Source organism: Ursus maritimus (genome assembly GCF_017311325.1).
Source record: "Ursus maritimus isolate PB19 chromosome X unlocalized genomic scaffold, ASM1731132v1 scaffold_X1, whole genome shotgun sequence".
NCBI lineage: Eukaryota > Metazoa > Chordata > Mammalia > Carnivora > Ursidae > Ursus > Ursus maritimus.
The window spans coordinates 111,427,690-111,439,832 of NW_024423319.1; the positions used below are offsets into that span (position 1 = coordinate 111,427,690).

General features: G+C 49.0%; 1 protein-coding gene across 2 annotated transcripts in view; it reads right to left on the minus strand.

The window, feature by feature from the left end:
- Window positions 1-11,655, minus strand: part of NHS (NHS actin remodeling regulator) — a 356,148-nt gene extending 344,493 nt beyond the window's left edge. For both annotated transcript variants that reach the window (XM_040633908.1, XM_040633903.1), the window contains exon 1: window positions 11,109-11,655. In XM_040633908.1, the coding sequence (XP_040489842.1) occupies window positions 11,109-11,655 (547 nt within the window). The remainder of the gene's footprint in view (window positions 1-11,108) is intronic.
- Window positions 11,656-12,143: the final 488 nt, after the last annotated feature.

The window sequence follows — 12,143 nt, forward strand, 5'->3', positions numbered from 1 at the left end:
GGGGGGGGGGGGGGACTGCAACGGCCTCCCATTGCTCCCTCCCTGCTTCCACCGCGGCCCCCCCCTCCCCCCCACACAGCCTCCTCCTATCACAATAGCAAACGTGATCTTTTTTTTCAACCCGAAGTCAATCCTATTACCCCTAGGCTTAAAACTCTCCAGTGAGTCCCCATTTCACTCAGAGTGAAAAGCAAAATCCTCCCCATGGCCTACTAGACTCTCACTGAGCCACCCTCTGCCCCACCTCCCTGGCCTCCTCTCCTCCCACCCCTCTCCTTACTCTACATCCACCACGCTGGCCCCCTTGCCATCCCTCCACCAAGCCAAGCGCGCTGCCGCTCAGAGGTTCGCCCCGCGAGAGCCCCCTTCCTCCAGCTGCCGGCGTCATTACCTCCAGCACCTCTTTCCAATCTGCGCTCCAACACTGCTTCCTTAATGAGGCCCACCTGACCACCCCCCTGGACACCGCAGCCCCGCGCCAATCCCCTGGCTGGCCCTCACCCTGCCCCAGGTTCTTTTTGCCCAGAACACACCTCCTTAGATGCTCTCGGATCTCCTGAAAGGTATTACATTTGTTCTTTATGGTTTGTCTCCCTCCACTGAAAGCTCTTGGTAACTTTGTGCTCACTAATGAAACTCAAGTGCCTACGGCAGGTGCCTGGCAGGGAAGAAATGCACGAATATAAATGATAAGATTACTGGTCAAATGTTTTTTATTTTGATGGTTCTCTGCATAATAAAAAGAGCACACAAAGAGCACCAAAATCTTAGCAGTTCACCATGCAGAGGGACACAGCGCTCAGCTCAGTGGTCTCCTGCCCCCCGACCCGCATGGCACAGATTTAGGCACAGGTCTCATCTACTTGGGAAAAATTAACACATGCCTCCCACTCCACGTGATCCAATGATAGCGGCAATAAAACACGAACCAATAATTAGCAGGGGTTCACCACGTGCCAGGCACCGACTCCAGCGCCCCTACACCCCGACACCTTCCATCCGGTCGACAACGGGATGTGGGAGGTACTGCTTTTATCTCCATCCCATAACAGACAAAAAAAAAGAAATATTCAGAAAATTGTCCAAAGTCATACAGCCACGAAGGGGTGGAGCTGGGATTTGAACCCTTGTGGTCTGACTTGAGAGCCCACGCTCTTAGCCACATTCTTGCTTGCTTCTCAACAATTAGACAAACCGGACACTCGCCAACCTTACTCAAACTGAGCTGAAAAAACGCCAAAGGTCATGAATCCCAAACCTTTCCTTAAGGAACAGATGACAAGGACATGAGGTTCTCACCAGCCATCCTAAAAGAAAGAGATAAGCACTCTGATTCTCTCTGCCTTTTACAAACCAGGCACTTTGGAGTCAGAGAAATGGACCCTAGGACCCAGAGAGTCCGATGCTGCAGTCACTCTCTGGCCAAAACACCAAAGCAGATTCCACAAAATAATCTCTTTATCCATTCTATACAAGAAAATTTAAATGGCCCCTCTGATGGCTGCAAGCAAGTCCAGTTTGAGCCAGACTAACCTCATTTCCCTTTTGAGTAGCGCTATTACACTGGGAGATCAAAGGGATGCTACAGACATCTGGTATCTTGATTTCAGCGAACCATTTGACAATTGCTCATGATGATAGATCTTGTGGGCAAGGTGGAGAAATGTGGTTTCAGTGGGAAGGTGGGGGGTACATTTGTGGCTGCTGCAACAATGGTACCCAAGGAATGTTGATGAACAGACGTCAGCTTGGAGGGACACTGCTAGTACTGCCTGCCAATGGACTCTGGCCTCGAGTCCGTCTGACAATCATTTTATCAAAGATGTGGATGATGGGCTAGAATCATGTTTATGATGTCTGCAGAGAGCAAAATGCTGTGGGCAACAGCTGACACAGTGAATCAAGACTTTAAACCATCACCACTGATTGGAAATGAAAGAGCAAAGCAAGCAAGATTCAATTTAACAGAGACAATGGGCGAGTCTTGTGAAATTTAAGTTCAAAATACCAAGTGCACAATGGAATAGAGGAAACCTCGTGTGAAAGAACGGCTGCTGTAGAGCAAAGTCGCCAGCCATAAAAGCAACAATGCAGCGATAATGTCGTGCAATGGTTAAAACAGCAAGGGCCACTGGGCCACTTAGTCCTAGCAGGGCATCCATACAAAGACAGGAATGGGTCCATTTGGGCCCTGCAACCCTGGGCGGGAGGTTGGATTTGATAGATGCTTAGGTCTTTCCCAAGTCTGGGATCTAAGATTCTCCGACTCCAGTGAAATTCATTTTACTCTTGGTTAGTTTCACATTCGAGGACTAGGTACTTCATAGGTAAGTAATCTTTCAGCATATGGATGCCCAGGTCCTCAGATTCCTGTTTCTGGACACGCAAACCTTCTCATGTTCATTAGCGAATTGAGAGCAGTGGACATTACTGTCAGAAACAAAAATTGACCATGCCTGTCTCAGTCATTCAACAAAGATGAGCCAGACGGGCTCTCTGCCCTTTGTGGCCTTGCAGTCTGGAAGAAGTGGTCTCCAAAACCTTGTTTCCACAGATTTAGACCTTAGAATGAGAGCCTTACATTGAGAAACCACTCCTACCTCATTATTTTTTATTTCACTTATTATCAGGAAATTATTTATGAGGAATTCTTGATAAAAAAAGAACTTTCAGGAATCTTTGTGATTGATGGTTTGTTCCAGGCATACTCTTCCCATGATTTTTTAATAGAGTGTCCTATAAAATCTCATGTTCCACGAGTTTTAGTAGTAAAAAGTAAGAAAAGAAAAAAAAACTGAGCTGTCAAAATAAAATTCCAACTACGTCGAAAATTGTCTTTGTCCCTACAATTTCAAAGTGTTATGTGAAGTCAATGACTCCTTAAGACTCCTGGACAATAGGAGAGATTTCATATGTCATCGCAATTTAAAGGTAATGCCCATTAAAGGTAGGCCAGAAGCTCTGAGACTCGAGTCGTTTCTGAGAGCTTATGTGGAATTTACACTTTCCTGATGGCATTATGTGGGAAAGGCCTCCACAAACAGGAAGAAAGAAATCTTTTTTGTTACCGTCTTAGCATTATCAGCCGCAAAGAATCTCAAGGATTTCCTAGGTAAAGTAGTTCAGTAGTTTTGATTTAAAAGCCCAATCCAGTACAACAAGAAAAGTCTAGAAGGAAATGTGTTGCTGTTACTAGTTATGAGGAAATTACAACCATGAATTATTAACCTTTAAAAGATTGCTTTCTTCTCAGTTGTTCCGTGATGGATTTAAAAGCAGCTTTCAATGGAGCTGTTAGGATCTCCTAACGCATCAGAGAAGCTCACTGAGCAGAGACAGGAGGAAAAGAAATCTAACCACAGTTACTCAAACATCCCAAAAAAACCACATTAACCAGACTACAAGGGGGTTTTGCAAGTGGTAGAATGAACAGAATGGGGGAGGGAAAGGATCATCCCTTCAAGAACAAAATGAACCCGTGATTAGTGTTACCATATGAGCCCAAAATGATATATTCGTCCAATGTGTTACTTCCTAATATCTTTCTGGGTTTAGCAGTTTCTGTGTCTGCTCTGGCTGAAATTATGCTTCTCGAACAGGGAGTTTGGATCTCCCGGGGCCATCACTGACCCCATTCCACAGGAGCGTAAATGGTACTCTCAAAGGCTGCCCAATGGAACACTGAAGAACTGAGTGGATGTGTCTTCATCATAGCAGACTTGAGTTCCTTCCATGTCCTTTCTCATCCCTGAGGGACTGAAGCTATCCTCCAAAGGGTAAGAAGTTATTTCCAGACCCACTGGAGAGCATCTGGCTAATGTAATAATCCGGGGTATATAGTTCAAGGAAAAAGAGTGAGAAACATCACCTCTACTATACTCCTGGCCCTAGGTCTTTACCTTCATAGTTCAAAAATTAAACAGATTGTTTTGGTCTGAGTTCCCCCAGATCCTATGAGTGCAAGTACAAGTTCAAGTAGTTTCTGTGGAAGGGGACCCCAAGAACCACCCATAGGTATAGGAGAAAGTGAGATGGAGAATACACAGTACATTGTCAAATAAGTCAGCACTGTGGGCAACTAGAGTTCAGTCTTACTGGGGATCCCTGAGAGATGCTGTGCAACATGCAAGGAAACTGGGGCATTCACGCATCAGTGCCCCAGCCATCATTGGTTGACTACTGCTTCAGGGGCATTTAACTCCCTGGCACTTCTGGCTTTCCCTCTGTTCAAGACCAACCATGGTCCACTGGCCAAGGGAAAAAAGCCATAGACACAGTCAGGAGTTTACAGTCAGCAGCCTTCAGCATGAGAGGGGAGGGCTGAAGGAATACAGACAGAGCACCAACACTGTCTGCTGTTCAGTATGAGAAAAGCTATGATAAAAGTTAGCACACAGTTCTAGAAAACTTGTAGGTGGGGAGATGGTAGGCAAGGAATCAGGTTCTGCTTCATAGAGAAGATGATGTGCTTGGTGGGTACCAAAGATTGAGTAGGAATTAACCAGTGAAATGTTCCGGAAGGAAAGAGTAGTATACACATAGGCACGAAGAATGAGAAAGCCCGGCAAGTTGGGGAACACCCAGTAGTTCAGTACGACTGGGTTAGGGTAATAGATGGAGAAGGCAGAGAGGGACAATGGGTAGAAGAACGAGAGATGGACGCTGTCACAGCGACAGAAGCATATTGAGAAGGGCCTTGATCTTAATATAGTAATTCCCCCGGATTTGTGTAGCAGTGCATGGGAGAAAAGTCTGGTGCTTGGAACATAGTTTGTGGGCTCAGACCTGGATCCTAATTCTAGACTCCAGCACTTTCTAGCTGTTGCTACCTAGAGCAAGTTGCGAACCCTCAGTACGGTGGGAAAATAATAGTACGTCTCTCACAGAGTTATTGTGAAGATTAAATAAGGTGATTCATATAAATATCTTAGCACAAGGCCTGACGTGTAGCAGAGCTCAATAAATATCAGCTAAAAAATAAAAATCCAGGGGCGCCTGGGTGGCTCAGTCGTTAAGCGCCTGCCTTCAGCTCAGGGCGTGATCCTGGGGTCCTTGGATCGAGCCCCACATCAGGCTCCTCCGCTGGGAGCCTGCTTCTTCCTCTCCCACTCCCCCTGCCTGTGTTCCCTCTCTCGCTGGCTGTCTCTCTCTCTCTGTCAAATAAATAAATAAAATCTTTTAAAAATAAATAATAAAAAATAAAAATCCACTCAATAGAGGACAAAGGTATCACTGCAGTGCAATGGAGAAATGATGGTCTTTTCAGTAAGTGGTAATGGATTAACTGAGCATTGATAAAGAAAAAATTAATCTTGACCCCCTACCTCACATCACTTACAAATATCAATGTCATAGGACTCATGGATGGAAATGACAAAGGCAAAACAAAAAAAATGTCTAGAACATAGAAGAATATCTCTACGAACTTGGGGTCGGTGAGGAATTCGTTTAAGAGCAAACCGAATAGAACACAAAAACGCTAACCATGAAGAAAAAGATTGCTAAACCAAACTACATAAAAATAAGAACATTTGCTCACCAAAAGATAACGCTAAGAGAGTAAAAAGACAAGCTACAGAGTTAGAGAAGGTATTTGCATTATCTAGAGCTCACCCATGATGCGTATCCACAATGTATAAAGAACACCTTCAATTTTAAAAGGTACAAAAAATTTTACTGAAAACTGAGCAAAGGCCATTAACAGGCAGTTAACAAAACAGCATATCCAAAGAGCCAAAAATGTATATGAAAAAGTGTGCAATCTCACAAGCTGTCAGAGAAATGTAAATTAAAACCGCAGTGAGCACTGTACTCCTGCCCACCGGCATAGCTGGAGTTAAAAATGCAGTACCAGTGTCGGCGAGGATGTGGAGCAACTGGAACTTCCATACACTTCTGGGAGTGTAAACTGGTACCACCAGTTTAGAAAACTGTAGGCAGGAGCTACAAAAGCCAAACATATCCATCCCCTGTGCTCCAGCAATTCCACTCTCAAATACATACCAAACAGCTGTGGATACAGTCGCTCATCAAAACACATGTGAAAAAAATATTTGTGGCAATAGCCCTAAACTGGAAACCCAAATGTCCATGATCAGGAGAATGGATCAAGGAATTGTGGAGTATGCAACACAACGCATAATTTCATTCAGCAATGAGAATGAGCAACCCACTGTCTATGCAACAACGCGGAAGAATCTTACAAACGTAAATTTGTGTCTAGCACTGTTCACCCAACAAGTATATCGTGTGTGACTCCACTTACATAAGGTTCAAAACCAAGACAATCTAATTGAGAGGGTAGGAGTCAGAAGAGTGGTTGCTTTTGGGGAGGGGGACAGTGACTGGTAAAGGGCCTGGGAGGATGTTTCCGGATACAGTAATGCTTTATTTCTCAATCTGGGTGATGGTTACAAGATTTGTTCACTTTGTGAAAATTAACCAAACTGTACATTTATGGTCTCTGCACTTTTCTGTAGGAATGTTAAAGTTCATTACAAAACTTACTTTAAAACTCAGTAACAAATGCAATCAACAACAACCAAAAAGCCAATGACATTAAAATGTCTGAGGATGAATGGTTTGGAGTTGAGGCTCATGAAGTGACTCCAAAGTCTCAGGTTTTACAGACTGAAAGCTGGACTTACTTCAAGTTTATGACCAGAAATCTCAGAAGGCTCTCAACACAGCCAGGTAACCCTGCTATACTTCCTTACTGCTTCCATGCTCCCTCCCTGAGACAGCATCAACACCGGCCTTCTCTCCTCACGTTACCAGCACCATCTCAGCTGAGGACCTCACTACGCACCGCACGGAGAAAATGAGTGTAATCGTGTAAGAGCACCCCATCCCCCCCACCAGCTCAGCATCCCACCAGCCATCTCAACCTGTATGTCTCACGCTCCCATCTCCAGTCTGGGCCTCTCTCTTGAGCTCAGAACTTACACATCTAATTGTCTAAGACACGTAAGGCATCTCAAGTTAATATGGCAAAATACTAAACTGCTGATGTCACACACACACACACACACACACACACACAAATATTCACTCTTCCACTAGACTTACCCATTTCTGGAAATAGTACCATCTTCCACAAGTTGTTTAAAAAAAAAAAACCAACTAGAAGTCATCCATAATTATTTTTTTCCACTCATACCTTATACCCAATCCAATTAACAAATCCTGTCAATTCAACTACAGATAAAAGATTAGTATCCAAGATCTACAAAGAACTTCTCAATCTCAATACATGGGAAATAAATAAAAAAATGTGCAGAAGATACGAACAGACACTTTTCCAATGAAGACATACAAATGGCTAACAGACACATGAAAAAATGTTCAAAATCATTAGCCATCAGGGAAATTCAAATTAAAACCACATTGAGATACCACCTTATGCCAGTTAGAATGGCAAAAATTGACAAGGCAGGAAACAACAAATGTTGGAGAGGATGTGGAGAAAGGGGACCCCTCTTACACTGTTGGCGGGAATGCAAGTTGGTACAGCCACTCTGGAAAACAGTGTGGAGGTCCCTTAAAAAGTTAAAAATTGAGCTACCCTATGACCCAGCCATTGCACTACTGGGTATTTACCCCAAAGATACAGATGTAGTGAAGAGAAGGGCCATATGCACCCCAATGTTCGTAGCAGCATTGTCCACAATAGCTAAATCGTGGAAGGAGCCGAGATGCCCTTCAACAGATGACTGGATAAAGAAGTTGTGGTCCATATATACAATGGAATATTACTCAGCCATCAAAAAGAACGATTTCACAACATTTGCTGCAACATGGACGGCACTGGAGGAGATAATGCTAAGTGAAATAAGTCAAGCAGAGAAAGACAATTATCATATGGTTTCTCTCATCTATGGAACATAAGAACTAGGAAGATCGGTAGGGGAAGGAAGGGATAAAGAAAGGGGGGTAATCAGAAGGGGGAATGAACCATGAGAGACTACGGACTCTGGGAAACAAACTGAGGGCTTCAGAGGGGAGGGGGTGGGGGATTGGGATAGGCTGGTGATGGGTAGTAAGGAGGGCACGTACTGCACGGTGCACTGGGTGTTATACACAACTAATGAATCATGGAACATTACATCAAAAACCAGGGATGTACTGTATGGTGACTAACATAACATAATAAAAAATTATAAAAAATAAAAATTTAAAAAAGATCTTTAAAAAAATAATAAATAAATCCTGTCAATTCAGAATCCTATCACTTTTCACTGTCTCTATAGACACCTCCCTAGTCCTGACCACCTGTCACCAGTCACACTAACTGGTCTACCAGCCTCCAGACTTGCCTCCTGAGTGACTTCACTGAAGTGTATGTCAGATCGTGTCACCCCTGCAAAAGCCACCCCAGCCTGGCTCAAGGCAAAAGAGGAAGCAGCTGCGTGCGCATGGACGAAGCAGCATGCAGACTACACAGGGACAATGATCAGGGTGGGAAGGCTCGCCAGGGGGTATGAAGGTACCCAGACACCTTGAAATGAGGAGAAAAGGGAGCGTGAGTCACTTTTTGGCTTCCTCTCCCTTTGAAAGTCCCCTAAGCCTTGAGCAGTGCTGAAGGGAGATGCATAATGTAGTAGATGCCACGGACAGCCCACCCATAGCCCCTGTGCCCTCCCCAGAGGACCCCTGCAGACATTCCTGTACACAACACTGGCCTTTTGGAACTCTCTACCTGGCCCAGGAGCATGCTGAGCCCACACATGGCGCAGGCCCGGGAGCCAGAGAGTTCACGCTCCAAGAGCTACTTTCCATCAGCGAGGGTGGAAGTTGGTGGGTAAATACTCCAGCTTCCTCACTCCTCAGTGGAACACTTCTGAGGTGTGTGTTGGATTGAACCCCAGTTGCCCACAGTGGTCAGCTGCTCACCATTTGCATGAGTTTTCCTCCCCTCCCTGATCCACTTCCCTACCCCCACCTCCTTGTGCTTCCTGGAATCCCTCTCAAATAAACTACTCTCACAGAAATCCTTGTCTCTGTCTGCATGCTAGGAAACCCAAATGAAAACACATAATAAATATTGGGCTTTTCCATCCAAAGGTAATGTTTTCTATGACATCAAACAACAACAATGCCATCCTAAATTTATATGGACAAAAGAAGAGAAAAGTCTGGACACAAAGTGTGGAGATAATGTTTTAGAAAAATTTAAAAATAGGAAATTTTAAGTTCATTCCTGGGTATTAATTAGCCCCATCTTTATTTATCTATTCATGTATAAATACGTATAAAGGATATATAATCATCAAAAATCCTTTCTCCATCAACCATTAGTTTGCACTCCTGTAAAATGGCCTGAAAGGGCTGTGTTAAATGCCAGATACCTAACTGCCCACTGCTGTCTCTAAGAAAAGAGGGGAGAAGGGGGCCAATTCTGCTCCAGCACTGAGTTTCACTTGTGTGAGATCTAATTTAAGGAGCGATGTGCCCCCCCCACACGCACACACAGAAATGTATGCACCACTCAACAGTCTTCAAAACTTCCCTCCAGTTCTTTTGAAGTGAAATCACCACTCACCCCAACCGCACTCCCCAGATATCAGCGCTGTAGAAAGTGAAGGGCTTGTCCCTGCTGTGTGGTTTGGGGTTTAAAAAAAAAAAAAAAAGGGAGGCAGGATTAAAGCGCTCATTTCAAGTCCCAAAAGTAAAATACGACTTGGCCTACGGCAGTCCTAATTCTTTCCAGAACTCATCCCGGAATTGCCCTTTTAAACAACCAGTCATTAACCCAACTCTGGGTCTTTTACAGCTGCGAAAACCGATAGCGCACATCATTTATTCATTACGCTTATTATTATTGTTATTGCAGAAAAGCAGCGAATTCCCGGGGCGCGGTGCAAAGGGGTTTTTGTTGGGGGGGGTGCGCGAGCGGGGAGCGTCGGCGAGGAGGCCGGGGCTGGGCTGCAGGGCAGGGGTGCCCGGAAATCCCCGAGGAAGGGTGCCGCGACAGCGCCCTCGCCTCGCGCGCTCCGCGGCCACCGCGCTTGGGCGCAGCTGCTGCAGCAACGGAGGAAGCTTCTTATGTAAGTCAGAGCCGCTGACATCACCTTCGCCGCGAGCGTCGCAGCCGGACTAGGCGCCAAAGGACCGGCGCGCGGGCCTAGCGCCCCCGCCCACCGTCGGTTCGTTCCTAAAGGATTCGGCCGCCGCCTGATTTGACCGACTGTGCGCCAAAGGACCCTCCTGAGCGCCCTTGGGAGGGCAGATGACACAGAATGACATTTACTGGGAGCCCTAGGGTGTCGCAAGAGTGAAGTTAAAGGGGAGCAAAGATGCCCAAGGGTCTTGCACACGCGGGTAGATTTGGGCGACAGTGCACGGTGGGGGAGGGGGCACGGGGACACGCCTCCCGGATTCTCAGAAGGCAGACAACACAGAGAGCCATTTAGTAGCAATCCTGTGCTGGTGGGCACAGGAAAGATGCCCAGGGACTGGGACGCTCCTGCCTCCACGCTCATCCCCGCGGCCCCTCTGGGCCACAAGGTTAGAGCAGAGGCTCCGGAGTTCACTTGCGCGACGAGCGGCGCCGCGCTACGTCGCACGCAAGCGCAAGGCACAAGTTCGGGGCTCGGCGCAGACCCTGAGGTAACAGTAAGAGTGACAAAACCGCTAAGGCGTTACAAAAGCCCTAAAAGGACGCTCACTACTCCTCAAGCCCCCCCAAGCACGCGTGGACGGTACTACAGGGCTCGAGGTTGGGCTGCTGGAAACCACAGAAGTTGCACCAATCCCCCACCCCCACCCCCGGGGAAGGCGAGTCCCGGGAATGAATGACAGACCCCTCTGCCTCCTGTGTCCCCAACACTCCCTCTCAGCCCGCGGCTGCCTACGAGTTCCCAGGCCGCCCCTTTAACTTTCTACCCCCCCCCCGCCACTGCATCCCTGCCTCCGGCCCAGCGGGAACTCCCAGCACGGGAAGGACTGGGGTGGGTCCTAGAGGAGGGGAGGGTGCGGAGGCGAGAGTAAGGTGCAAGCTGCAGCGGGCGCGGCGCCGCGGGGCTGGGATTGCGGCGACCGGGGAGGGCGCGAGGGTGCGGCGCCGGAGCGCAGCGCCCGGCGGGCGGGCGGACGGCGCGGGTACTCACGCACTGCCTCCTGCTTGGGGTCCAGCGTGCCGAGGACGCGCTGCATGCCGCCGAGCTTGCCCTGCAGCGCCCAGACGCGGCGGTGGGTCAGCTGGATGTCGCTCTCGAGCTCCTGAAAGAGGCTGCACGCGTGCCGGGCCACGTCCGAGAGCTGCCGGAGGACGCGGGCCAGCGCGGCGTTGCTCACCGCGCACAGGTCCAGCATGAGCAGCACGGCGGCGGCCGCCGCCGAGGACGCCTCGCCAGCCGGGGACGCCACCTCCGCGACCCCCGCCACGCTCTCCTCGCCGGCTGCTGGCGCCTCTCCGTGTGGCGGCTGCTCCTGGTCGGTCGGCGCGGGCAGCGGCAGCGGCGGCCCGGGAGGCGCGGGGGCCGCGCGGGTAGGATCCTCCGGCCCCAACGCCACGGCCTCGTCCCGTCGGCCGGGCGGCTGCAGGGGCGGCGGCGGCTCAGCGCTGCCTCCGTTAGCGTCCTCCGCCGGGCCGGGCGCCGGGCGCCGCTGCCGGCACAGCCACTGCGGCTCCACGATTCTCTTGGCGAAAGGCATCCCGCGAAGCCGGGCCGCGCGACTTTCTGGTCTCCTCAAAGCGCCCCTTGCGAGCGGGTAACCGGGCGCGCCCACCTGGGCGGAGAGGGAGCAGGAGTCGGGCAAAGGCGCGACCGGGCGGTCTGGATACGCGGGGGGCTCCTCCGCTCACCTGGTCTCCTCCTCTTCCCCGCCCCTCTAGCAAATCAGTCCACCTGGTCCTCCTCCGGGCGCACCGTTCCCTGGGTCGGATGACAAAAACGGGGCACAGAAATCCCGGGGTGCGCCTGGGCTCTCCTCACTTGCTTCCAACCCGGGTCGGCTGGCTCAGCTCCATCATTCCTGCCTCGCCGCCGCCGCCCCGGCCGCTGCCGCCGCCACCGCCTATATAAATGGGCGTGTATATGTGTGTGTGTGTGTGTGTATGTGTGTGTGTGTGTGTCTCGGTGTGAGTGTGTGCGCGCGCCTCAGTTTGAAAGTACCCCGGCGCAGGCCTCTCCCCGCGCGCC